Genomic DNA, 26890 nt, shown 5'->3' with positions numbered 1-26890 from the left:
TCTCCTCCATACATCTGTGACCTCGTCTCCCGGTACTTACCTACAACCTCCGATCCTCACAAGACCTCCTTCTCTACTCCCCTCTTATCTCCTCTTCCCACAATCGTATACAAGATTTCTCTCGCGTATCACCCCTACTCTGGAACCCTCTACCCCAACATATCAGACTCTCACCTACCATCGAAACCTTCAAAAAGAACCTGAAGACCTACCTCTTCCAGCAAGCCTACAACCTGCAGTAACCACCGATCGACCAAACCGCTGCATGACCAGCTCTACCCTCGCCTACTGTATTCTCACCCATCCCTTGTAGATTGTGAGCCTTCGCGGGCAGGGTCCTCTCTCCTCCTGTACTAGTTATGACTTGTATTGTTTAAGATTATTGTACTTGTTTTTATTATGTATACCCCTCCTTACATGTAAAGTGCCATGGAATAAATGACACTATAACAATAAATAATAATAATAAATCCCCTGGCCCAGATGAAATTCATCCACGGATGCTGAGGGAATTGAGCTTAATAATTGACAGACTGCTGTATCTCATATTCTTAGACTCTCTTGTAAGATGGGTGGTGCCACAAGATTGGAAAATGGCTCACGTGGTACTGACATTTAAGAAAGAAGAATGTGGATCCAGGCAACTACTGTCCGGTAAGCCTAACATCAGTAGTGTGCAAAATTTTTGAGTGCATTGTAAGGGATGACCTGCAGAAATATATTGTAGATAATAATCTAATAATTGACAACCAGCATGGATTCACGAAGATTAAGTCTTGTCTAACTAACATGTTGAGTTTCTAAGAGGAAGTAAGTGCAAATATGGATGTTGGTAATGCAGCTGATGTGATTTATCTGGGCTTTGCAAAGGCATTTGATACAGTTCCTCATAATAGACTTATACACTGCTCAAAAAAATGAAGGGAACACTAAAATCCAACATCTTAGAATTCACTGAATGAAATATTCCAGTTGTAAATCTTTATTCATTACATAGTGGAATGTGTTGAGAACAATTTATCCTAAAAATGATCAACGTAAATCACAACTAATATCCCACGGAGGTCTGGAGTTGGAATGATGCTTAAAATCAAAGTGGAAAATAAAGTTACAGGCTGATCCAACTTCAGTGGAAATGCCTCAAGACAAGGAAATGATGCTCAGTAGTGTGTGTGGCCTCCAAGTGCCTGTATGACCTCCCTACAATGATTGGGCATGCTCCTGATGAAGCGGCGGATGGTCGCCTAAGGGATCTCCTCCCAGACCTGGACTAAAGCATCCGCCAACTCCTGGACAGTCTGTGGTGCAACAATGATGGACGGTGCGAGACATGATGTCCTAGATATGTTCAATTTGATTCAGGTCTGGGGAATGGGCGGGTTAGTCCATAGCTTCAATGCCTTCATCTTGCAGGAACTGCTAACGCACTCCAGCCACATGAGGTCTGGCATTGTCCTGCATTAGGAAAAACCCAGGGCCAACTGCACCAGCACATGGTTTCACAAGGGGTCAGAGGATCTCATCTCGGTACCTAATGGCAGTCAGGCTACCTCTGGCGAGCACATGGAGGGCTATGCGGCCCTCCAAAGAAATGCCACCCCACACCATTACTGACCCACTGCTAATCCGGTCATGCTGAAGGATGTTGCAGGCAGCAGATCACTCTCCAAGGCGTCTCCAGACTCTGTCTCGTCTGTCACATGTGCTCTGTGTGAACCTGCTTTCATCTGTGAGCACCGGGTGCCAGTGGCAAATTTGCCAATCCTGGTGTTCTGTGGCAAATGCCAAGCTTCCTGCACGGTGTTGGGCTGTGAGCACAACCCCCATCTGTGGACGTCGGGCACTCAGACCATCCTCATAAAGTCGGTTTCTAACCGTTTGTGCAGACACATGCACATTTGTGGCCTGCTGGAGGTCATTTTGCAGGGCTCTGGCAGTGCTCCTCCTGTTCCTCCTTGCACAAAGGCTGAGGTAGCGGTCCTGCTTCTGAGTTGTTGCCCTTCTATGGCCCCCTTCACCTCTCCTGGTGTACTGGTCTGTCTTCTGGTAGCGCCTCCAGCCTCTGGACACTACACTGACAAACACAGCAAACCTTCTTGCCACAGCTCGCAATGATGTGCCATGCTGGATGAGCTGCACTACCTGAGCCACTTGTGTGGGTTGTAGAGTCCGTCTCGTGCACCCGAGTGTGAAAGCACAACCAACATTTAAAAGTGACCAAAACATCAGCCAGAAAGCATTGGTACTGAGATGTGGTCTGTGGTCCCCACCTGCAGAACCATTCCTTTATTGAGTGTCTTGATACTTGCCAATAATTTCCATTTGTTGTCTATTCCATTTGCACAACAGCATGTGAAATTGATTGCCAATCAGTGTTGCTTCCTAAGTGGACAGTTTGATTTCACAGAAGTTTGATTTACTTGGAGTTATATTCTGTTGGTTAAGTGTTCCCTTTATTTCTTTGAGCAGTGTACTTATGCTACGGAAGCAAGGACTGGGGAAAACTATATGCAGATAGGTGAGGGATTGGTTAAATCCCTCACCCATCTGTATAATTATAACCTGTTACCTCATTGTTATAAGGACATATGTAGCAGTTACACAATAGTATGTGGACATACGTGGCATAAAAAGTCAGCCATATTTACAAACCCCTTATGTGTATGCAACCATAATACTAGGCCACCATCCCCTCCATGAAGGGCAGGTGTGTGAGTGGTTTTTTTTATCTGTATTGTGTACCTGTGCTGCCCCCGCCTTTATTATGGGGGGCTGCTGCATCCTGTAGTGCATTAGCACCTGTACTGGTAAATACAGCTGACGCATATCTGTGATATTTATTATGTCCTTTTCGCGATGAGCTGCATATTTGGTAGGCACACTTTTATGGGGGCATATGTGGCTCTTGTCACCTGCATCTTAAAAAACATCTCCAGAATCCGACCTTTTCTCACCTTTGAAACTGCTAAGACTCTTACTGTTGCTCTTATTCATTCTCATCTGGACTACTGCAACTCTCTTCTGATCGGTCTCCTTCTTACCAAACTTTCTCCTCTCCAATCCATCTTGAATGCGGCAGCCAGGGTCATATTTCTGTCCAGCAGCTTCACCGATGCCTCCATCTTGTGCCAGTCATTACACTGGCTACCCATTCGCTACAGGGTCCAGTATAAACTCATCTCTCTCACCCACAAAGCTCTCCACAGTTCTGCACCACCTTATATCTCCTCTCTCATCTCTGTCTATCGCCCTACACGTGCCCTTCATTCCACAAATGACCTAAGACTAACATCCCCCGCAATCCAAACCTCACACCTCTGTCTCCAAGACTTCTCTCGTGCTGCGCCAGCTCTCTGGAATGCACTTCCCCAGACAATCAGACTGATACCTAGCCCCAACCTATGCAAGCGCGCTTTGAAAACCCATCTTTTCAAACAAGCCTACCACATCAACTACTCAGTAAACTAACTTTGCTCTGTTCCCTCATTCCAAATATACTCTGAATCTGCACCCTACTATTCATCTGTCTCCACACCCTCCATACACATGATAACTGCACTTGATACTTGACTATTGCACTTAAACACATGGGCTGATGACCGGATCATGCAGCTTCATATGAAAATCCCTATTTATTATAATTGCCAGACCTGAAATAAAAAGCACTTTTCACCTATTGTGTCCTCTCATTTCCTTGTAGATTGTAAGCTTGCGAGCAGGGACCTCACCCCTAATGTCACTGTTTAAATTGTCTTAATGTCCCCACTTAATTGTAAAGTGCTGCGGAATATGTTGGCGCTATATAAATAAAAATTATTATTATAACATTGTTGTGGGGTCATATCATATGACAGGCATGCACTGTTGTCGGGGCATATCAAATGGCAGGCAAGCACTGTTGTGGGGGCATATCAGATGGCCGGCATACAGTGTTGTGGGGGCATATCATATGGCAGGCATACACTGTTGTGGGGGCATATCAGATGGCAGGCATGCACTGTTGTGGTGGCATATCAGATGGTAGGCATGCATTGTTGGGGTGGCATATCAGATGGCAGGTGTGCACTGTTGTGGGGGCATATCAGATGGCAGGCATGCACTCTTGTGGGGGCATATCATATGGCAGGCATGCACTGTTGTGGGGGAATATCAGATGGCAGGCATGCACTGTTGTGGGGGCATATCATATGGCAGGCATGCACTGTTGTGGCGGCATATCATATGGCAGGCATACACTGTTGTGGTGGCATATCAGATGGCAGGCATGCACTGTTGTGGGGGCATATCATATGGCAGGCATGCACTGTTGTGGTGGTATATCATATGGCAGGCATAAACTGTTGGGGTGGCATATCAGATGGCAGGCATGCACTGTTGTGGTGGTATATCAGATGGCAGGCATGCACTGTTGTGGTATATCAGATGGCAGACATGCACTATTGTGGTGGTATATCAGATGGCAGACATGCACTATTGTGGTGGTATATCAGATGGCAGGCATGCACTGTTGTGGGGGCATATCAGATGGCAGGCATGCATTGTTGGGGTGGTATATCAGATGGCAGGCATGCACTGTTGTGGTGGTATATCAGATGGCAGGCATGCACTGTTGTGGGGGCATATCAGATGGCAGGCATGCACTGTTGTGGGGGCATATCATATGGCAGGCATGCACTGTTGTGGTGGTATATCAGATGGCAGGCATGCACTGTTGTGGTATATCAGATGGCAGGCATGCACTGTTGTGGTGGTATATCAGATGGCAGGCATGCACTGTTGTGGGGGCATATCAGATGGCAGGCATGCATTGTTGGGGTGGTATATCAGATGGCAGGCATGCACTGTTGTGGTGGTATATCAGATGGCAGGCATGCACTGTTGTGGGGTATATCAGATGGCAGGCATACACTGTTGTGGGGTATATCAGATGGCAGGCATGCACTGTTGTGGGGGCATATCAGATGGCAGGCATGCATTGTTGTGGTGGTATATCAGATGGCAGACATGTACTGTTGTGGTGGTATATAAGATGGCAGGCATGCACTGTTGTGGGGGCATATCAGATGGCAGGCATGCATTGTTGGGGTGGTATATCAGATGGCAGGCATGCACTGTTGTGGTGGTATATCAGATGGCAGGCATGCACTGTTGTGGTATATCAGATGGCAGACATGCACTATTGTGGTGGTATATCAGATGGCAGACATGCACTATTGTGGTGGTATATCAGATGGCAGACATGCACTATTGTGGTGGTATATCAGATGGCAGGCATGCACTGTTGTGGTATATCAGATGGCAGACATGCACTATTGTGGTGGTATATCAGATGGCAGACATGCACTATTGTGGTGGTATATCAGATGGCAGGCATGCACTATTGTGGTGGTATATCAGATGGCAGACATGCACTGTTGTGGTGGTATATCAGATGGCAGGCATGCACTGTTGTGGGGGCATATCAGATGGCAGGCATGCATTGTTGGGGTGGTATATCAGATGGCAGGCATGCACTGTTGTGGTGGTATATCAGATGGCAGGCATGCACTGTTGTGGTATATCAGATGGCAGACATGCACTATTGTGGTGGTATATCAGATGGCAGACATGCACTATTGTGGTGGTATATCAGATGGCAGGCATGCACTGTTGTGGGGGCATATCAGATGGCAGGCATGCATTGTTGGGGTGGTATATCAGATGGCAGGCATGCACTGTTGTGATGGTATATCAGATGGCAGGCATGCACTGTTGTGGGGTATATCAGATGGCAGGCATACACTGTTGTGGGGTATATCAGATGGCAGGCATGCACTGTTGTGGGGGCATATCAGATGGCAGGCATGCATTGTTGTGGTGGTATATCAGATGGCAGGCATGCACTGTTGTGGTGGTATATCAGAAGGCAGGCATGCACTGTTGTGGGGGCATATCAGATGGCAGGCATGCATTGTTGTGGTATATCAGATGGCAGGCATGCACTGTTGGGGTGGTATATCAGATGGCAGGCATGCACTGTTGTGGTGGTATATCAGATGGCAGGCATGCACTGTTGTGGGGGCATATCAGATGGCAGGCATGCACTGTTGTGGGGGCATATCATATGGCAGGCATACACTGTTGTGGTGGCATATCAGATGGCAGGCATGCACTGTTGTGGGGGCATATCATATGGCAGGCATGCACTGTTGTGGTGGTATATCAGATGGCAGGCATGCACTGTTGTGGTATATCAGATGGCAGGCATGCACTGTTGTGGTGGTATATCAGATGGCAGGCATGCACTGTTGTGGGGGCATATCAGATGGCAGGCATGCATTGTTGGGGTGGTATATCAGATGGCAGGCATGCACTGTTGTGGTGGTATATCAGATGGCAGGCATGCACTGTTGTGGTATATCAGATGGCAGACATGCACTATTGTGGTGGTATATCAGATGGCAGACATGCACTATTGTGGTGGTATATCAGATGGCAGGCATGCACTGTTGTTGGGGCATATCAGATGGCAGGCATGCATTGTTGGGGTGGTATATCAGATGGCAGGCATGCACTGTTGTGGTGGTATATCAGATGGCAGGCATGCACTGTTGTGGGGTATATCAGATGGCAGGCATACACTGTTGTGGGGTATATCAGATGGCAGGCATGCACTGTTGTGGGGGCATATCAGATGGCAGGCATGCATTGTTGTGGTGGTATATCAGATGGCAGACATGTACTGTTGTGGTGGTATATAAGATGGCAGGCATGCACTGTTGTGGGGGCATATCAGATGGCAGGCATGCATTGTTGGGGTGGTATATCAGATGGCAGGCATGCACTGTTGTGGTGGTATATCAGATGGCAGGCATGCACTGTTGTGGTATATCAGATGGCAGACATGCACTATTGTGGTGATATATCAGATGGCAGACATGCACTATTGTGGTGGTATATCAGATGGCAGGCATGCACTGTTGTGGTATATCAGATGGCAGACATGCACTATTGTGGTGGTATATCAGATGGCAGACATGCACTATTGTGGTAGTATATCAGATGGCAGGCATGCACTATTGTGGTGGTATATCAGATGGCAGGCATGCACTGTTGTGGGGGCATATCAGATGGCAGGCATGCACTGTTGTGGTGGTATATCAGATGGCAGGCATGCACTGTTGTGGTATATCAGATGGCAGACATGCACTATTGTGGTGGTATATCAGATGGCAGACATGCACTATTGTGGTGGTATATCAGATGGCAGGCATGCACTGTTGTGGGGGCATATCAGATGGCAGGCATGCATTGTTGGGGTGGTATATCAGATGGCAGGCATGCACTGTTGTGGTGGTATATCAGATGGCAGGCATGCACTGTTGTGGGGTATATCAGATGGCAGGCATACACTGTTGTGGGGTATATCAGATGGCAGGCATGCACTGTTGTGGGGGCATATCAGATGGCAGGCATGCATTGTTGTGGTGGTATATCAGATGGCAGGCATGCACTGTTGTGGTGGTATATCAGAAGGCAGGCATGCACTGTTGTGGGGGCATATCAGATGGCAGGCATGCATTGTTGTGGTATATCAGATGGCAGGCATGCACTGTTGTGGTGGTATATCAGATGGCAGGCATGCACTGTTGTGGGGGCATATCAGATGGCAGGCATGCATTGTTGTGGTATATCAGATGGCAGGCATGCACTGTTGTGGTGGTATATCAGAAGGCAGGCATGCACTGTTGTGGGGGCATATCAGATGGCAGGCATGCATTGTTGTGGTATATCAGATGGCAGGCATGCACTGTTGTGGTGGTATATCAGATGGCAGACATGCACTGTTGTGGGGGCATATCAGATGGCAGGCATGCATTGTTGTGGTATATCAGATGGCAGGCATGCACTGTTGTGGGGGCATATCAGATGGCAGGCATGCACTGTTGTGGGGTATATCAGATGGCAGGCATGCACTGTTGTGGGGGCATATCAGATGGCAGGCATGCACTGTTGTGGGGGCATATCATATGGCAGGCATGCACTGTTGTGGTGGTATATCAGATGACAGGCATGCACTGTTGTGGTATATCAGATGGCAGACATGCACTATTGGGGTGGTATATCAGATGGCAGACATGCACTATTGTGGTGGTATATCAGATGGCAGGCATGCACTGTTGTGGGGGCATATCAGATGGCAGGCATGCATTGTTGTGGTGGTATATCAGATGACAGGCATGCACTGTTGTGGTATATCAGATGGCAGACATGCACTATTGTGGTGGTATATCAGATGGCAGACATGCACTATTGTGGTGGTATATCAGATGGCAGGCATGCACTGTTGTGGGGGCATATCAGATGGCAGGCATGCATTGTTGGGGTGGTATATCAGATGGCAGGCATGCACTGTTGTGGTGGTATATCAGATGGCAGGCATGCACTGTTGTGGGGTATATCAGATGGCAGGCATGCACTGTTGTGGGGTATATCAGATGGCAGGCATACACTATTGTGGTGGTATATCAGATGGCAGGCATGCACTGTTGTGGGGGCATATCAGATGGCAGGCATGCATTGTTGTGGTGGTATATCAGATGGCAGGCATGCACTGTTGTGGTGGTATATCAGATGGCAGGCATACACTGTTGTGGGGGCATATCAGATGGCAGGCATGCATTGTTGTGGTATATCAGATGGCAGGCATGCACTGTTGGGGTGGCATATCAGATGGCAGGCATGCACCGTTGTGCGGGCAGATGTGACAGGTGTACCATGTAAGGAAACCAATAAGCTCCCAATACTCAGCAAATCACTATAATGAACAGCACACATAACTCAATAACAAAAGCCATGCTTATAGCACCGAGCAGTAAAGCGCCACGGTACATGCTACATTGGCTCATTGTAAAATAAATAATACACGAAATCAGAACATGCTAGCTACTACTCCTCCACCATCATGGCGCTCGGCGCCGTCATACTCCCACATGACCTCCCTCCCGGCATGCACGGCGCTTGATTCCAGAGGTTTGATTCCATTGGTTACTGCTCTGCAGCCGGAAGTTGTCTTTGTTCCCCGGTAAATTTAAATGTTGATTCCCGTAGACGTAATCGTGAAGCTCTGCGTGTCAGCGGCCGGTGGGGGATCGGCTGTGAGAAGCAGCGAGTGACAGGTTGGTTACTGATCCGAGCAGGGGCCGCGGTGCAATGTTCTAGCTCCTGATATGTGAGCAGTTTGGTGGGTTGCTGGCTATATATATGTATATATTTCCGTAGTGCTGACCTCCCATTCCGTGAGCCCAGTGACCCTCTCCCGGTGGACGCTGCGGTCAGTGATTGGCTGCAGCGCCTCTGTGATCAGTGCTGTGGGCAATGACCGGCACCTGCAGGAAGTGGCAGGGTCTCCAAGCCGGACCCCACAGGGAGGAGTGAGGCGCATGTTTGTTTTCTACACTATAATTTCTGAAAGCTGATCATTCTTTTATCCTTCACCTTCTATGAATATGGTTTTATGATGTTCAGTGTACTCTGGTCGTTTGACACTATTTGTTGTTTTTTATTTTTGGAATATTATTGAAACTGTTGCTAAATTTATAATAATGTCCTTATTTACATTGTCTTGCTTTCCTTGACTGCAGTGGGACTAAGTGAGGACTCGGACTTTAACCCCTTAGCGACCAGAGGTATTCTTAACACTTTTGTTTTTTTTTTTTTTTGCTCCCCTTCTTCCCAGAGCCATAATTTTATTTATTTATTTTTGTCAATATGGCAATGTGAGGGCTTATTCTTTGCGGAACGAGTTTCACTTTTGAACGACATCATTGAGTACACAACATGGTAAAACCAATCACGGGGAAACAAATTCCAAGTGTAATGAAATTGCCAAAAAAGTGCAATTTTTACTATGTTCACTAAATGCTAAAATTAAGCGGCCATTATGTTTATCCAGGTCATTGCGGGTTCATAGACACCAAACATGTCTAGGTTCTTTTTTTTATTTTTTTATCTGTGATTCCAAACTTTGTTAAAATTGTGCCATATTCTGATACCCGTAATGTCTCCATTTTTCGTGATCTGGGGTGTGCGGGCTTATTTTTTTCACTCCGAGCTGACAATTTTATTGATACAATTTTGGTGCAGATACGATCTTTTGATCGCCCGTTATTGCATTTTAATGTTGCAGCGACCAGAAAAGCGTAATTCTGGCTTTTTTTTTCTTTTTTTTTCTTCCTTGGTAATGCTATTTAACGATCAGATTAATCCTTTTATTTTTTACTTTTGGCATTCTTCAATAGTCTCCATGGGACACTAGTGCAACACCCGCTAGGGCCGTGGGGTACTCGGAACCGGGTTGGACGATTCTGTCATGGCAGCAGTAACCCAGTCCGTGGCCCTGGGCATGCAATAAAAGTAATGAGGGAATGTTTGTAGGGGATTTCACGTGACGCCACCTGTGGTGTTCAGCTATAGATGGCCGATGCTGCTTAAGGGGACCACTGGGGCCGATGGTGTTGCAGCTGAGATGGTTCGGCTTCACACAGGTGGAGCGGGACCCCAGGGCTACCAGATCAGTTTATGAGGGATGGTGGATGTTGGGGTGCAGGAAATGATTGGAGGACACAAGGACTGTAGTTTCTTTACCTTTTAAAGGGACACTGTCACCTGAATTTGGAGGGAACAATCTTCAGCCATGGAGGCGGGGTTTTGGGGTTTTTGATTCACTCTTTCCTTACCCGCTGGCTGCAGTATTGGATTGAAGTTCATTCTCTGTCCTCCATAGTAGACGCCTGGGCAAGGCAAGATTGCACCTTGTGCAGGCATGTACTACGGAGGACAGAGAATGAACTTCAATCCAATATTGCAGCCAGCGGGTAAGGAAAGGGTGAATCAAAAACCCCCAAACCCCGCCTCCATGGCTGAAGATTGTTCCCTCCAAATTCAGGTGACAGTGTCCCTTTAATTGCAGGTGCAGCCCCCGGGTACTGGTGACAGGTGATCATGGAGGTCTGGGCAGCCTGAAAGTATTTCAAGATCCACCTAGCCATGTGGATTTGGAGGCCCTCCCCCTCCCTGCTCCCTAGGTCCTTTGATGCTTTAAGTGAGTCGCCCACCTGTGCCGTGTAGTTCTCTGTACCACACCAGTACACCCGGACTGGGCAAAGAAAACACAAACAGGTTAAAGACAATTTTTTGGAAATGCATTTCAACAGGTTAAAACTAACTTAATCATCCCTTTATGGGAGGTATGGTTCTTGAACGTTGCATAACATTAACATAAGTGGACACAGGAAAAAGTGCAAACATTTGAATAACAATAAGGCGTATTGACCAGTGCTGGCCTCCAATACACCATACAGTTCTGCTGTAAAGAAACAAGGCCCTACCCACGCCGGCAACGTGGGTCAAACCAGGGTGCCAACTATTTACAGGAACCGTTCTCAGGTAATCATTGTCCATTACCACCCCTCTTGTCTCTTTAACTGTAAAGGTACCTTCACACTCAGCGACGCTGCAGCGATATCGACAACAATGTCGATCGCTGGAGAGCTGTCACACAGCTCTTCAGCGACCAACGATGTCGGTAACAAAGGGTAAACATCGGGTTAATAAGCGCAGGGCCACGCTTAGTAACCCGATGTTTACCCTGGTTACCAGCGTAAAAGTAAAAAACAAACCAACACTACATACTTACCTTCCGCTGTCTGTCCTCGGCGCTCTGCTTCCTGCACTGGCTGTGAAGCACAGCGGCCGGAAAGCAGAGCGGTGACGTCACCGCTGTGCTTTCTGGCTGGCCGGTGCGCACAGCCAGTGCAGGAAGCAGAGCGCCGAGGACAGACAGCGGAAGGTAAGTATGTAGTGTTTGTTTGTTTTTTACTTTTACGCTGGTAACCAGGGTAAACATCGGGTTACTAAGCGCAGCCCTGCTCTTCTTTCCCGCCGGCCATCTCCAGGGGCAGATCCGTCCTGGTGACGGATATGTTTTGGTGGCTCTGGAGGGGGTGGATCCAGCTTTTGCACTGGTTCTTGAACTCCACCCATGGCAACACATCATCTTCCTCCTTTATCCACCTCGTGGTACGGCAATGGCGGCCATATTACAATTTTACAGTCCATTATAATCCATGTCGCACAGGACCCATTTCAATGGGTCGGTCCATCCTGTTCGTGACGCCAAGTTGAGTCGCGCGCCTGGGTCGTGGGGTACTGGGTCCGGTCGCTCTTAAAAAGGATGTCACAGTGGCTGCGACCCGGTCCGTGGCCCTGGGCGCCCAGGCAAAGGGACTAGGTCTTTAAAGGGAATATGGTATAAAGTCTATTGTTTGTGACGCCACCTGTGGTTCTCGGTCAGTAGGAACCGATGCCGCTTAAAGGGGTCCTCTGGGGTGATGGTATGGCGGCTGGATGGTGATGCTTCCCACAGGTGAAGCGGGGTCCCCAGTGCTCCCAAGGTGTGTGGCAAGGATGTTGTATGCTATCGAATAAGTGGAGGACACAAGTTGTAAAGTCTTTACCTGGTTTACTGTGAGCAGGCCACAGTCCAGGGTACCAGGCACAGGTGGTGATGAGGTTTGGCCGGCTTGGAGGCAAAGGTGATCACTCTCTCTCAGGAGAGGTCCGTAAGCCTTTCTTACTTGCGCTAAGATAGCGAGGTCCCTGCTGCTTGTAGCTTGCTGTCAAGGAATCCTCCCTCCTGTCCTGGGACAATTACGTGCATGATGGGCAGCTTGAGACGTTTTACAGGGACTCTATCATGCCCTGGGCTCTTCAGATGCTGCTGCGTCTCAGGTGTGGTGTGGGCCAATCACATAAAGATCTTAGCCCTTCTGTTCTGCTCTCTTAGGGCCCCTTTCCACTAGTGTGAGAAAAAAGCGGTCCGATTTACGGACTGAAAAAACTGATGTAACGTCTGCGAGTGTCATGCAATTTTTTTTTTTTTTTATCGCAACATCCGTATGACATCCGTATTGCTGTCCGATTTTCACGCACCCGTGTCCTTAGAAAAGCCGGTAATTCAGCGCAGAGTACAGCAAAATCACAGTGACAGGTTAGATTAGAGTAGATATATACACATAGAATAGGTATATATGTCAGGGAGACATATATATATATATATATATATATATATATATATATATATATATATATATATATATATATATATATATATATATATATTGCAGCGCTATACAGCTTTAAAGCTGGTAATTCAATTACCGGCTTTTGCTTTCTCCTTCCTAAACCCGACATGATATGAGACCTGGTTTACATACAGTAAACCATCTCATATCACCATTTTTTTTTTGCATATTCCACACTACTAATGTTAGTAGTGTGTCTATGCAAAATTTGGCCGTTCTAGCTATTATATTTAAGGGTTAAATGGCGGAAAAAATTGGCGTGGGCTCCCGCGCAATTTTCTCCGCCAGAGTAGTAAAGCCAGTGACTGAGGGCAGATATTAATAGCCTGGAGAGGGTCCACGGTTATTGCCCCCCCCCCCCCCGGCTAAAAACACCTGCCCCCAGCCACCCCAGAAAAGGCACATCTGGAAGATGCGCCTATTCTGGCACTTGGCCACTCTCTTCCCATTCCCGTGTAGCGGTGGGATATGGGGTAATGAAGGGTTAATGCCACCTTGCTATTGTAAGGTGACATTAAGCCTAATTAATAATGGAGAGGCGTCAATTATGACACCTATCCATTATTAATCCAATACTAGTAAAGGGTTAAAAAAATACACAAACACATTATTAAAAATTATTTTAATGAAATAAAAACAAAGGTTGTTGTAATATTTTATTTAACGCCCAATCCACTCAGTGAAGACCCTCGTTCTGTGACAAAAAAAATAAAATAAACCAACAATATACTTACCTTCCGCAGATCTGTAAAGTCCAACGATGTAAATCCTTCTGAAGGGGTTAAAACATTTTGCAGCAAGGAGTTCCGCTAATGCAGGCTGCTCCTCCTCCTCCTCCTCCTCGCTGCAAAACCCCAGGGAATTAAGCTAAATATGGGTCAATGATCTATATTTAGCTTCATTTGCGGTGAGGCGCCCACTGCTGGCTGTTCATAGATCGTGGGAGCTTTCCTTGAAAGCTCCCAGGCTTTCTAGGAAAGTTCCCACGATCTAGGAACAGCCAGCAGAGGGCGCCTCACCGCAAATGAAGCTAAATATAGGTCATTGACCTACTTTACCTTCATTTTCTGGGGTTTTTGCAGCCATGAGCATCATTGCATTAGCAAAGCTCGTGGCTGCAAAATATTTTAACCCCTTCAGATGGATTTACATCGTTGGACGTTACAGATCTGCGGAGGGTAAGGATATTGTTGGTTTATTATGTTTTTTTACTTACAGAACGAGGGTCTTCAGTGACTGGATTGAGAGTAGAATAAAATACTCCAACAACCATTGTTTTTATTTCATTAAAATAATTTTAAATAATGTGTTTGTGTTTTATTTAACCCTTTACTACAATTGGATTAATAATGGATAGGTGTCATAATTGACGCCTCTCCATTATTAATTTGGCTTAATGTCACCTTACAATAGCAAGGTGGCATTAACCCTTCATTACCCCATATCCCACCGCTACACGGGAATGGGAAGAGAGTGGCCAAGTGCCAGAATAGGCGCATCTTCCAGATGTGCCTGTTCTGGGGTGGCTGGGGGCAGGTGTTTTTAGCAGGGGGGCCAATTACCGTGGACCCTCTCCAGGCTATTAATATCTGCCCTCAGTCACTGGCTTTACTACTCTGGCGGAGAAAATTGCGCGGGAGCCCACGCCAATTTTTTCCGCCATTTAACCCTTAAATATAATAGCTAGAACGGCCAAATTTTGCATAGACACACTACTGACATTAGTAGTGTGGAATATGCAAAAAAATGGTGATATGAGATGGTTTACTGTATGTAATCATGTCTCATATCATGTCGGGTTTAGGAAGGAGAAAGCAAAAGCCGGTAATTGAATTACCAGCTTTAAAGCTGTCTCGCGCTGCATTAAATATAAATATAGGTGTCTCCCTGACAGAATAGGTATATATACATATATATATATGTGTATATATCTACTCTCATCTAACCTGTCAGTGATTTTACTGTACTCTGCGCTGAATTGCCGGCTTTTCTAAGGACACGGGTGTGTAAAAATCGGACAGCACTCGCATGGTGCGAGTGCTGTGCGTTTTTTTTCTCGCACCCATTGACTTGCATTGGCGAGTCTCGTCCGAGAATCTCAGCAATACGCAGCATGCTGCGATTTGTTTTTTTTTTTTTTTTTTTTTTTTATCGGATTGCACTCGTCCGTTTTTCTCACAAGTGGAAAGGGGCCCTTAGAGTCCCACAAAAGCCTTGGGCTCCAGGTACCCGGCTACTGCTCTCTGGCTCTGAGAGTGCCTGATCGCAGTTCCCCTCTGAGCCCCTCTTCTCTCCTTTACTCCTTCCCTCTGTAGCTCCTCCACAGAGGAGGGGGGGGGGGGGGTCCCCCGGTGGGCAGATTTCCGGCACGATTGCCGGAAATGCATGATAAAAATGCCGCTGTCTGCATTTGACAGTGGCATTTAACGGGTTAATAGCCACAGGTGGATCATGATTCCTCCCCTGGCTGTTAGCAGCATATTTCGGCTGTTCAAAACGGCTGACATGTATCAGGGAAGATGTTGGCTCAACGCCGGAGCCGGCATCAAAGCGAGGGTGTCGGACATCGGCGTAAATGTATGCTCGATTGTAGTTGAGGGGTTAAAGCTGGACTTCAGAAGGCAGATTTTAATGGAGTCAAATAGGGTAGGAAAGTGCCAATGTCTGGATGTTCTAGAGGACAGAAATGTCCTGGAAGGCAGGGAGATTTTGCTAAATGAAACTCTCTTCACAATCTGTTGCAATCCTGAAAAGAAGGAAAAATTGGAAGTACAATTATTTTATTTTTTTTTTTTTTGGACTAGAAGATACTCCTAGGTTTTACAGAAAGAAATTAGCGGGAAAAAAATGAAGCAAAAAGTGGTCAACTCTGTACTAATATCCCTAATACTGTGGCATGCGTGCGTGCGTGCGTGCGTGCGTGCGTGCGCGCCCCCCACCCCAAAAAAAAACAAAAAAATAAAAATTACTTCAGATCCAATTTGTTATATTTTACTAAGGGTAACAGGAGAAATTGAACCCCAAAAGTTGCTGTACAATTTGTCCTGAGTATACCAATACCCCATATGTGGGGGTAAACCACGGTTTGGGCACATGGCAGAGCTCGGAAGGGAAGGAGCGCCATTTGACTTATCAATTCCAGCTTATTTTTAATTGAAATCGGACACCATGTCTGGTTTGGAGAGCCCCTGATGTGCCTAAACGGTGGAAAACCCCACAAGTGACTACATTTTGAAAAGTAGACCACAAAAGGAACTTGTCTAACATGGTAACATAGTTATTAAGGTTGAAGGAAGACTTTAAGTCCCTCTAGTTCAACCCATAGCCTAACCTAACATGCCCTAACATGTTGATCCAAAGGAAGGCAAAAAAAAAACCATGTGGCAAAGAGTAAGCTCCACATTGGGGAAAAAAATTCCTTCCCGACTCCACATACGGCAATCAGACTAGTTCGCTGGATAAACGCCCTATCAAGGAATCTAGTATATATACCCTGTAACATTATACTTTTCCAGAAAGGTATCCAGTCCCCTCTTAAATTTAATTAATGAATCACTCATTACAACATCATACGGCAGAGAGTTCCATAGTCTCACTGCTCTTACAGTAAAGAACCCGCGTCTGTTATTATGCCTAAACCTTCTTTCCTCCAGACGTAGAGGATGCCCCCTTCTTAGGTCTATGATTAAAAAGATCATCAGAAAGGTCTTTGTACTGTCCCCTCGTATATTTATACATTAACATAAGATCACCCCTTAGTCTTCGTTTTTCCAAACTAAATAGCCCCAAGTGTAATAACCTATCTTGGTATTGCAGACCCCCAGTCCTCTAATAACCTTGGTCGCTCTTCTCTGCACCTGCTCCAGTTCAGCTATGTCTTTCTTATACACCGGAGACCAGAACTGTGCACAGTATTCTAAGTGTGGTCGAACTAGTGACTTGTATAGAGGTAAAATTATGTTCTCCTCATGAGCATCTATGCCTCTTTTAATGCATCCCACTATTTTATTTGCCTTTGTAGCAGCTGCCTGACACTGGCCCCTGAATATGAGTTTGTCATCCACCCATACACTTAGGTCTTTTTCATTGACGGTTTTGCCCCGAGTTTTAGAATTTAAGCACATAATTATACATCTTATTACTTCTACCCAAGTGCATGACCTTACATTTATCCCCATTAAAGCTCATTTGCAATTTATCAGCCCAAGCTTCTAGTTTACATAAATCATCCTGTAATATAAAATTGTCCTCCTCTGTATTGATTACCCTGCAGAGTTTAGTGTCATCTGCAAATACTGAAATTCTACTCTGAATGCCCCTACAAGGTCATTAATAAATATGTTAAAAAGCAGAGGGCCCAATACTGACCCCTGTGGTACCCCACTGCTAACCGCTTCCCAGTCCGAGTGTGCTCCATTAATAACCACCCTTTGTTTCCTATCCCTGAGCCAGCTCTCGACCCACTTACACATATTTTCCCCTATCCCCATTATTCTCATTTTATGTATCAACCTTTTGTGTGGCACCGTATCAAAAGCTTTTGAATAGTCCATATACACTACGTCCACTGGGTTCCCTTGGTCCAGTCCGGAACTTACCTCTTCATAGAAGCTGATCAGATTAGTCTGACATGAACGGTCCCTAGTAAACCCATGCTGATATTGGGTCGTGAGGTTATTCCTCTTCAGATACTACAGCATAGCATCCCTTAGAACAGGGGTGTCAAACTGCATTCCTCGAGGGCCGCAAACCATGCGTGTTTTCAAGATTTCCTTAGCTTTGCACAAGGTGCTGTAATCATTATGTGTGTAGGTGATTAAATTATCACCTGTGCAGTACAAGGAAATCCTGAAAACATGACCTGTTTGCAGCCCTTGATGATTGCAGTGTGACACCTCTGCCTTAGAATGCCCTCCAGGATTTTACCCACAGTAGAGGTTAAGCTTACTGGCCTATAATTAGAGTTCAGTTTTTGTCCCCATTTTGATCATCTAGATGTGTGGTGTACACTTTGGTATGTGTATATGTGTGTGTTTTGGCGCTTTTAAACAATGAAAACTATTTTATAGAAAAATTATTTTTGCATCGCTTTACTCGGAGGGCTGTAACTTTTTATTTTTTCGCTGAGGACTCTGTATGGTGGCTCCTTTTTTTTTTTTGCGGGACAAGATGACATTTTCAGCGGTACCATGTTTATTTATAGCTGTCTTTGTGATTGCGTATTTAATTTTTTTTTTTTTTTTTTGTTCTGCAGTGTGATAGCTATTTATTTATTTATTTTTATTTCCAGGACGTCATCCTGACAGCACCCTGGAGGACGTCCTCCTCCCCTTGCTGGGACAGGAAACACACGAGTTTAAAAGGCCAAGTCCCACCCACAGTCCTCAGTGTTTTTCCTGTCCCTGCAAGGAAGGGACGCACGAGTGAGAAGCTGCGCAGGACTTACCGGAGCTCAGGGGGATCGTGCGGCTTGCCAATACCCTTCCCCCTGTCAAGAGGCTCAGGGCAGAAACGCTCCGGTGGGGGGTCCCTCTGCTCCAAAGACCAGGAGTGGACGAAGCTCCTGGTGGCAGCCGCTCCTCCCGGTGGGAGGCTCTCGGCTGCGGACGCTATCCACGCGGTGCGCGGCCATCCTGGGCAGCGTGGTATCCAGAACGGCGTCTCCCGGCAGGAAGTCGTCAGAACGCGTCACTTCCGGTCCGTCGGCATTTCGTTACCGCTACTTCCGGTAACGCTGTATGCGCGGGGGAAAGCGTGCAGTGAATCGCACAGCGGCAGAAGCGCTCCTGATCTGGCGCTGAGAGCTGCGGGGACCTGCTACCCTCATCATGGAAGCAAGTACTCCAACCGAGGAGGGGGTAAGTGCGCATGGCGCAAGTTCCCCTATCTATATGCAGAAGCAGGCTCACCCCAGTGCTTATCCCTTCTTATGTCATTTAAGGATAAGGGAAACCCCGCGGGTCCTCCTGTTCAGATTAAGAAATCCGGCAAGGCATCTGGGAAATCTGTTAGATGTCCCCTTTGTAATATGAAGCTCCCGGAATCCCATGGGAAATCTTTATGTGGGGACTGCACAGCTAAGGTCGTAAGGGACGAACAACCCACATTGCTGGCTGAGATGAGATCCCTTATACGTGAAGAAGTACAAGCTTCTTTGTCTACCATGGTGCAGAAATCCAGTCCTATCCCCACCCGTAAGCGGGCCAGACGGGAGCAGGACTTAAGAGAACAGGAGGTTACTTCTGAGGACAAGTCTAACTCAGAGGACTTCGTCTCAGAGGAAGAGGGAGAGCTTCCGTCAGGAAGCCAGGATTACCAAAGAAAATACCTCTTCCAGGCAGAAGACACAAATGATCTGGTGCAGGCGGTGCGATGCACTATGCAAATAGAGGAGACATCTAAACCACAAACCAGGCAGGACTTGATGTTTGGTGGACTTATGTCACGTCAGCAGACAGTATTTCCGGTTAGCGAGCACATTAAGGCCATGATTCTGGAAGAATGGAAAGAGGCAGAACGCCGGCTGGTGTTATCCAAGGACTTTAAGGCTCGTCTACCTTATGAGCCGGAGGACATAAAACTATGGGACGAAGTTCCCAAAATTGACGTTCCTGTGGCAAAGGTGGCCAAGAAAACGGCCATACCTTTTGAGGACTCATCAAACTTGCGTGATCCTATGGATAGGAAAGCCGACATATTGTTAAAAAGAGCCTGGGAATCTTCTGCGGCTCTAATAAAAACAAATATAGCGGCTACTTCGGTGGCTCGGTCTATGTATCTATGGATGGGTCAATTGGAGGAACACCTATCCAATAAGACCCCGAGATCTGAAATCATAAATTCCCTCCCTATGATGAAATCTGCCACTGCTTATCTGTCTGATATGACTGCTGAGTCAGTCAGGTTTTCGGCCAGATGCAGTTCCTTATCTAACGCGGCTAGGAGGGCGGTCTGGCTAAGGTCCTGGTCGGGGGATAATGCTTCCAAATCTAAACTTTGTTCAATTCCCTTCTCAGGTGAAAGGGTTTTTGGACCCTCCCTGGATACCATTTTGGAGTCAGCCTCCGACAAAAAGAAGGGGTTTCCAGAGGAGAAATCTAAGAAGCCCCAGTCCTTTCGGAGAGGATTCCCCTTCAGAAGGCAGTCTGAGTTTCGAGGAGGCAGATCCAGTAGAGGATCTTATAGGGGCTCCGGTAGCCAGGGCAATAGAAACAGAGGTTTCTTCTTCAGCCCTTCCTCAAAATCTAAATCGCAATGACGCCAGTCTCATAGGGGGTCGACTCCACCAATTTTCGCACAATTGGGCTCGGATCACTCAAAATCAGTGGGTCCTTCGGACCATCTCAGAAGGTTACAGTATAGAGCTCTACTCCCCCCCCCCCCCCCCCCCCCACCAGACAGATTCATCAGTCCTACGGTAGTACCGCGAGACTCTCCCATGTTGACAGACCTGATGGAAATGCTCTCCTCAGAGGTCATAGTTCCGGTACCATCTCCGGAAATAGGCTTGGGTCATTACTCCTCCCTTTTTTCCATAATGAAACCGTCCGGCGAATCTCGCACTATAATAAATCTGAAACCTCTAAATGCCTGGGTCAGGTACAAGAGGTTTCGTATGGAATCCATCCGTTCGGCAATACTCCTAATAGATCAGAATGCCGTGATGTGCACTCTAGATCTAAAGAGTGCCTATTATCAGGTTCCCGTCCACCCTTCTTCTCAGAGGCTTCTGAGGTTTGCGGTAGTCCTGCCGTCCGGGACCTGTCACTTCCAGTTTCAGTGCCTTCCATTTGGTCTTGCCTCAGCACCTCGTATCTTCACAAAACTGGTGTCGGAGATTATCGCTTTCCTAAGAAATCAAGGGATCAGAATAATCCCTTATCTCGACGACTTTCTCCTGGTGGCAAGAACGCCAGAAATTCTATCAGACCACAGGAACCGAACTATTTCAGTGATGGAAGAACTTGGTTGGGTCATAAATTGGCGGAAATCCGATTTGACTCCAGAGTGCATGAAGACGTTTCTGGGAGTACGTCTGGATTCAAGGAACAGAATATCCCTCTTACCCGAGTCCAAGCTGATTGTAGTGCAGTCTCAGGTTTGGCTCCTGCTGGAGCACAGGGTGACGACAAGGACGGCCATGCGAGTCCTCGGCCTGATGACGGCCTGTATTCCGTGTGAGATGGGCTCAGTTCCATTCAAGACCACTACAGAAATTGATTCTTTCCAGATGGGACAGGAGTCTGTCTTCTCTGGACAGTACTTTACACCTATCACATTGTGTAAGAAGGTCTCTCCTCTGGTGGACAAAGCCAGAGAAATTAAGAAAAGGAGTATTATGGTCCGCAGATCCATACGTAGTAGTTACTACAGATGCCAGCGCTTGGGGCTGGGGAGCTCACCTAGAAGACAGGATCCTTCAGGGGAGATGGCCGGAAGACGTCATCCACAGCTCCTCCAACTTCAAAGAACTATACGCGGTCTGGGAAGCTTTGAGAAGGAACCGACACATCCTGGAAAATCGTCATGTCAGGATAATGTCCGACAATGTGACAACAGTCTCTTTTCTGAAACATCAAGGAGGTGCGAAACACCATGCGCTTCAGGAACTGACAGAGAAGATATTTCGTTGGGCAGAAAGATCGGTCCTTTCTATTTCAGCGGTTCACCTAGAAGGCTCCCAGAACGTTATAGCGGACTATCTCAGCAGAAGGGAGGTGTCTGCAACAGAGTGGGAACTCAACCAGGACGTCTTCCAGGACTTATGTCTTCGCTGGGGAACCCCCTGTATAGACCTATTCGCAAGCAGGAGAAATTCGAAGGTCTCAAAATTCTTCTCTCTGAACCCGCGGGATCTTCCAGAAGGAATAGATGCTCTGAGCCAGGATTGGACGGAACCTCTCTCGTATGCATTTCCCCCTCTGGCGTTGGTTCTGGCTGTTCTCAGAAAGATCAAGGAGGATCGAGCTCTCGTCATATTGATCGTTCCATACTGGCCAAGAAGGAGTTAGTTTTCCCTTCTACTAGAGCTAGCAATCGAGAATCCAGTAGAGCTCCCTCTCAGAGCGAATATAATCCACCAGGGTCCGGTATTCCACCCAAACCCAGAGAAGCTTCATCTCTCGGCATGGATCCTGAAGGGTCCATCTTGAAGGCCAAGGGTCTATCAAGCCAAGTAATATCTACTATGAAGTCTAGTAGGAAGCCTGTTACGTCAGCAATTTACTTGAAAATTTGGAGACGGTTCTGTCTGGAGGGTGGCAGGTCTGAGGTTACGGCAGGCACTCCCGACTTACCCAGAATTTTAGATTTCTTGCAGGCTGGGTTTGACAAAGGTCTTAAACCAAGCACATTGAAGGTGCAGATCTCGGCACTTAGTTCTTTCCTCGACTATCCCCTAGCGTCACACCCGTGGATAGTTAGATTCATCAGAGCTACCCAGAGGTTGCGCCCCACTATCAGACATATGTCTCCTTCTTGGGACCTTAACTTGGTCCTCAGATTTCTCTGCAAAGACCTCTATGCGTCAGTGGATAATATGCCCATTTCCATTCTTACACGTAAAACAGCGTTTCTTGTAGCAGTGACTACGGCTAAAAGAGTGGGGGAAATTCAGGCCCTGTGTACTAGGGACCCATACCTTCAAATTAGAGAGGATTGTATAATTCTTAAACTCGACCCCTCCTTTATTCCAAAAGTAGGAACATCTAAAAATAGAAATCAAGAGATTGTGTTACCATCTTTCTGCAATAACCCTGCTAATGCTAAAGAAAAAGTCCTTCATTCTCTGGATGTCAGGCAGGCAGTTCTTGACTACCTGGCAGCCACCAACACTTGGCGCATCGACCCAAACCTATTCATTTTGTATGGGGGCAAAAATAGGGATAAAAAGGCCTCTAAGGCCTCTATTGCTCGGTGGATCACATCTGTGATCTCTGAGGCCTATCAATCTGAAGGGCTCTCTCCTCCGGAGGGTCTCCATGTACATTCGACTAGAGGGATAGCTACTTCTTGGGCAGAGAGGGCAGGTGCCTCTCTAGAACAGATTTGTAAGGCCGCGACATGGGCTAGTGCCAATACCTTTTGCAAACCCTATAAACTTGACGTTTTGTCTGGTCAGCATACTGCATTCGGGAGAAAGGTTCTCCAAGCGGTTATCCCACCCTGAGGAGGTGCTTTGGTACTCTCCAGGGTGCTGTCAGGATGACGTCCTGGAAAATAGGTATTAAGCTTACCGTTAATTATGTTTCCAGGAGTCCATCCTGACAGCACGGGTAGTTCCCTCCCTGTATTATTATATGATGCATGGTATTCTAGCATGTTTGTAAGGCTACGTTCACATTAGCGTTGCGCCGCTGTTGCGTCGGCGAAGCAGCGGCGACGCGCCCCTATGTTTAACATAGGGGACGCGTGCGTTTTTGGGTGGCGTTTTTCGCCACGTGCGTCGTTTCCGACGCTGGCGTCGGACGCACGAAAACGCAACAAGTTGCATTTTCTGTGCGTCCGATTTTCGTCAAAAACGACGCACGCGTCGCAAAACGCGCGCGTTTGCGCGCGTTTTTCCATGCGTCGGGCGTTGCGTCGCCGACGCAGGGCGGCGCAACGCTAGTGTGAACGTAGCCTAACCTATTCCTAGCATATGATGTAATATGTTCCTGGTTATAATGTGATATGTTTGCTACCATTAAACAAAGATTTTTTTCTGCATTTCCTTGAGGCGGTTCTTGTTACAACACTGAGGACTGTGGGTGGGACTTGGCCTTTTAAACTCGTGTGTTTCCTGTCCCAGCAAGGGGAGGAGGACGTCCTCCAGGGTGCTGTCAGGATGGACTCCTGGAAACATAATTAACGGTAAGCTTAATACCTATTTTTTTTTTTCCTTTTATGGTGTTCACTGAAGGGGGTTAACTAGTGGGACAGCTTTATAGGGCGGGTTGTTACGGACGCGGTGATACTAAATATGTGTATTTTATTTACATAAAGAAATGTATTTATTGGAACAATACATATATTCTTTTAGGAATTTTTTTAACTTTGTCCCAAGGTGGGGCATCACTGTATAGTGTCAGATCGCTGACTGTGTCAGATCAGTGATCTGACAGGCAGTGCAGGAGGCTTGCCGGCACCTGCTTTCCCTGCCTGACCAGGAAGACACCACCCCCCCCCCCCCCCCCGCGGCCATCTTGGATCCGGGGCCTGCAGGGAGGAGAAAGGAGACACTCAGAACAACGCAAATGCATCGCGTTGTCCTGGGGAAGCACGCAGGGAGCCCTCTCCATGTGCAATGCTTCCCTGTGCTGCCGGAACGCAGCGATCATGTTTGATCGCAGTGTTCAGGGGTTAATGTGTCGGGAGCCAATCGTGACTGCTCCTGGCATATAGTGCCGAATGTCAGCTGTGATAATCAGCTGACCCTCAGCCGCGCACCCCCAAACCTCCCGTGAGCGTGGCTGATCGCATATGACGTACTATCCCGTCGGTGGTCATGCGGGCCCTGGCCACTTAGACGGGATAGTACGTCTAATGTCAGAAAGGGGTTAAAGCGGTCTACAAATATCTGAAGGGATGTCAGTGTAGAGGGATGATCATTATTCTCATTTGCACATGGAAATACTCAATGCAATGGAATGAAACTCAAAGGGAGAAGATGCAGATCAGATATTAGATAAACGTATTTGACAGTGAGGGTGCACAATGAGTGGAACAGGCTGCCATGAAAGGTGATGAGTAGAGATGATCAAATATTTCAATGTTTGGATTACGATTTAAGTATTTGCAATATTCGCCGAACGTCATTTGAGTCAATGGGAGTACAGATTAGCGAACATGGTCGGACACGATTGTCAAACATAAATTCTGCACAAATATGGCAAATTTGGATTTGGTGATCGTATTCCGAACATATTTGCTCATCTCTAGTGTTGAGTTCTACTTCAATGGACGTCTTCGGAGTGTGGACAGACCTCTGTGGGAGATGGTTTAATGGAGCCTGTATAGAGCAGGGGGTTGGACACTGACCCTTGACGTGCCTTCCAACTCTAACATTCTATGTCCTGTACACTACAGGTCTGTGTGACTGCATTAGTCCTGAAGATGGCAAGACAGGTTTTTCCAGCGCATCCTGCTGATTCTTGGAGGCCAATTCAATACCATGAGCAATGTATGCATGAAGTGAGGAGCATGTCCATGCTGATACATGATACTGCTATTAGAGAATACTAAAGCCATAAGGCTATACTTGGTCTTAATCCATTTAGTAAAGTGGTGACAGCAACATGGATCCCAGGGCCAAAAGTTTTCCAACAGAATATCATCCAGGTCCTCACAATGCTTCCGCGATCTTGCCTTCTTCCCATAATGCGTTCTGGTGCATCATCCTCTCCAACACTCGTCAAACTGTGGTTCACACCCCGCAATGCCAACACAACCCCCATTATACTGTGCAGAGGGCTCTGTGGGAGTTATTGTTGGGGAATCATACTATATGGAGGTCACCCTACTTTGCTGAGGTGGCTACAGTAGGGTCTTCATAACGTGTGCATAGAAGATACTATGGAGGAATTCACTGTGAGTGTATTGTGCTGTTATGGGGGGCACTTTTGTTGGCATCACACTTTAACTGTATTTAATTCACTTCTTTTATCCTTTATTACATATTTAAATTGGGCCATATGCTTTTTATTGCTCTTACATAAAATCTAATATTCCAGTATGTCCCATTTGATTCTTATATTTTTTTTAATAAGATCAATTAATTGGAGTTGTTTGACGAACAAAGTATGTCAATTTTTTTTTATTTTTTATTTTTTTTTTTTTAATGAATACAAGGAAAAACTTCCTCAATTGTAGACTTTTTTTTGATAGTTGTGGGCCAACCTTGATATCAGTCCGTAGGTTTTTTTTTTAATTTTTTTTTTTTTTTTTTTTTTTTTTTTTTTACTGTATTTGAGGTTGTAGATCAGGGATGTCAAACTATGGAGGAACTAGAATCAAATAAAATGTAAACTCCCAAAACATTGAACATTATACAAAAAATAATGTAGAAGGCAAAATGATTGCCAAATTTACTATAATTGTATTTGTCACAAAGACAGGTTGTGTAGTTATTGAAAAAAAAAAAAAAAAAAAAAAAAATGCTTACCGTAAGTTACACCTACGGTACATTAGCGCTTGACAGTTTGTGAACCCCTCACAATCTTCCATATTTCTGTAAAAATGTCACCTATAAATAAATCAGATTTTAGCTCAAGTCATAAAATAGTGAAACAATTCAAAGTTGTGAATATTTAGACTTTGTAAAAAAAAAATTTTGAGGGGAAATTATCCCAAATCAAATGTCTGCAAATGGTAAAAGTATGTGAAGCTCTGCTTTCAGCTTCTGGTCTGACCCACCCCCATCCCACCCCTTGTTCAGCAATAATTGCATCTACTGGTTTCTAGCAATTCATTATTCCTGCACGTCGGCTTGGAGGAATTTTCGCCCATTCCTATTTATAAAACAGCTTGCTCAGTTATTTTGGTGGCTTTTCTTCCATGAACTGCTCCCTTCAAGTCCTTCCACAACACTTCAATAGGGTTGAACAGGTTGCCCCATCTAAAAGACAAAAAATATTTTTTTTCTTCTATCTAATATGAACTTGCTAAAAAAAAAAAAAAGCCACCTCTGCTTCACCCTCCTAGCATCCAGTGTCTTTGCTGCTGCCCCTGTCTTCATTGCTTTGTCGTGATATCACATCGAAGTCGCTGCAGCTAATCATTCGGCCAGT

General features: G+C 46.3%; 1 protein-coding gene across 2 annotated transcripts in view; it reads left to right on the top strand.

Annotated features, from left to right (window-relative positions):
• The first annotated feature begins 561 nt into the window (after nucleotides 1-561).
• MELK (maternal embryonic leucine zipper kinase) overlaps nucleotides 562-26890 on the top strand; it is a 68693-nt gene continuing 42364 nt past the window's right edge. The window contains exon 1 of one of the 2 annotated variants that reach the window (XM_069767519.1): nucleotides 562-654. In XM_069767519.1, coding sequence (XP_069623620.1) covers nucleotides 594-654 — 61 coding nt within the window. In that variant the 5' untranslated portion in view covers nucleotides 562-593. Of the gene's footprint in view, nucleotides 655-9055; nucleotides 9159-26890 lie in introns of those variants that run through there. The other variant, XM_069767526.1, reaches the window with a different exon arrangement.

The sequence above is a fragment of the Ranitomeya imitator genome, chromosome 1 (genome assembly GCF_032444005.1).
Source record: "Ranitomeya imitator isolate aRanImi1 chromosome 1, aRanImi1.pri, whole genome shotgun sequence".
NCBI classification, from domain to species: Eukaryota; Metazoa; Chordata; class Amphibia; order Anura; family Dendrobatidae; genus Ranitomeya; species Ranitomeya imitator.
Note: the sequence above shows the minus strand (reverse complement) of the source record. Positions and strands in the feature narration are given on the sequence as shown.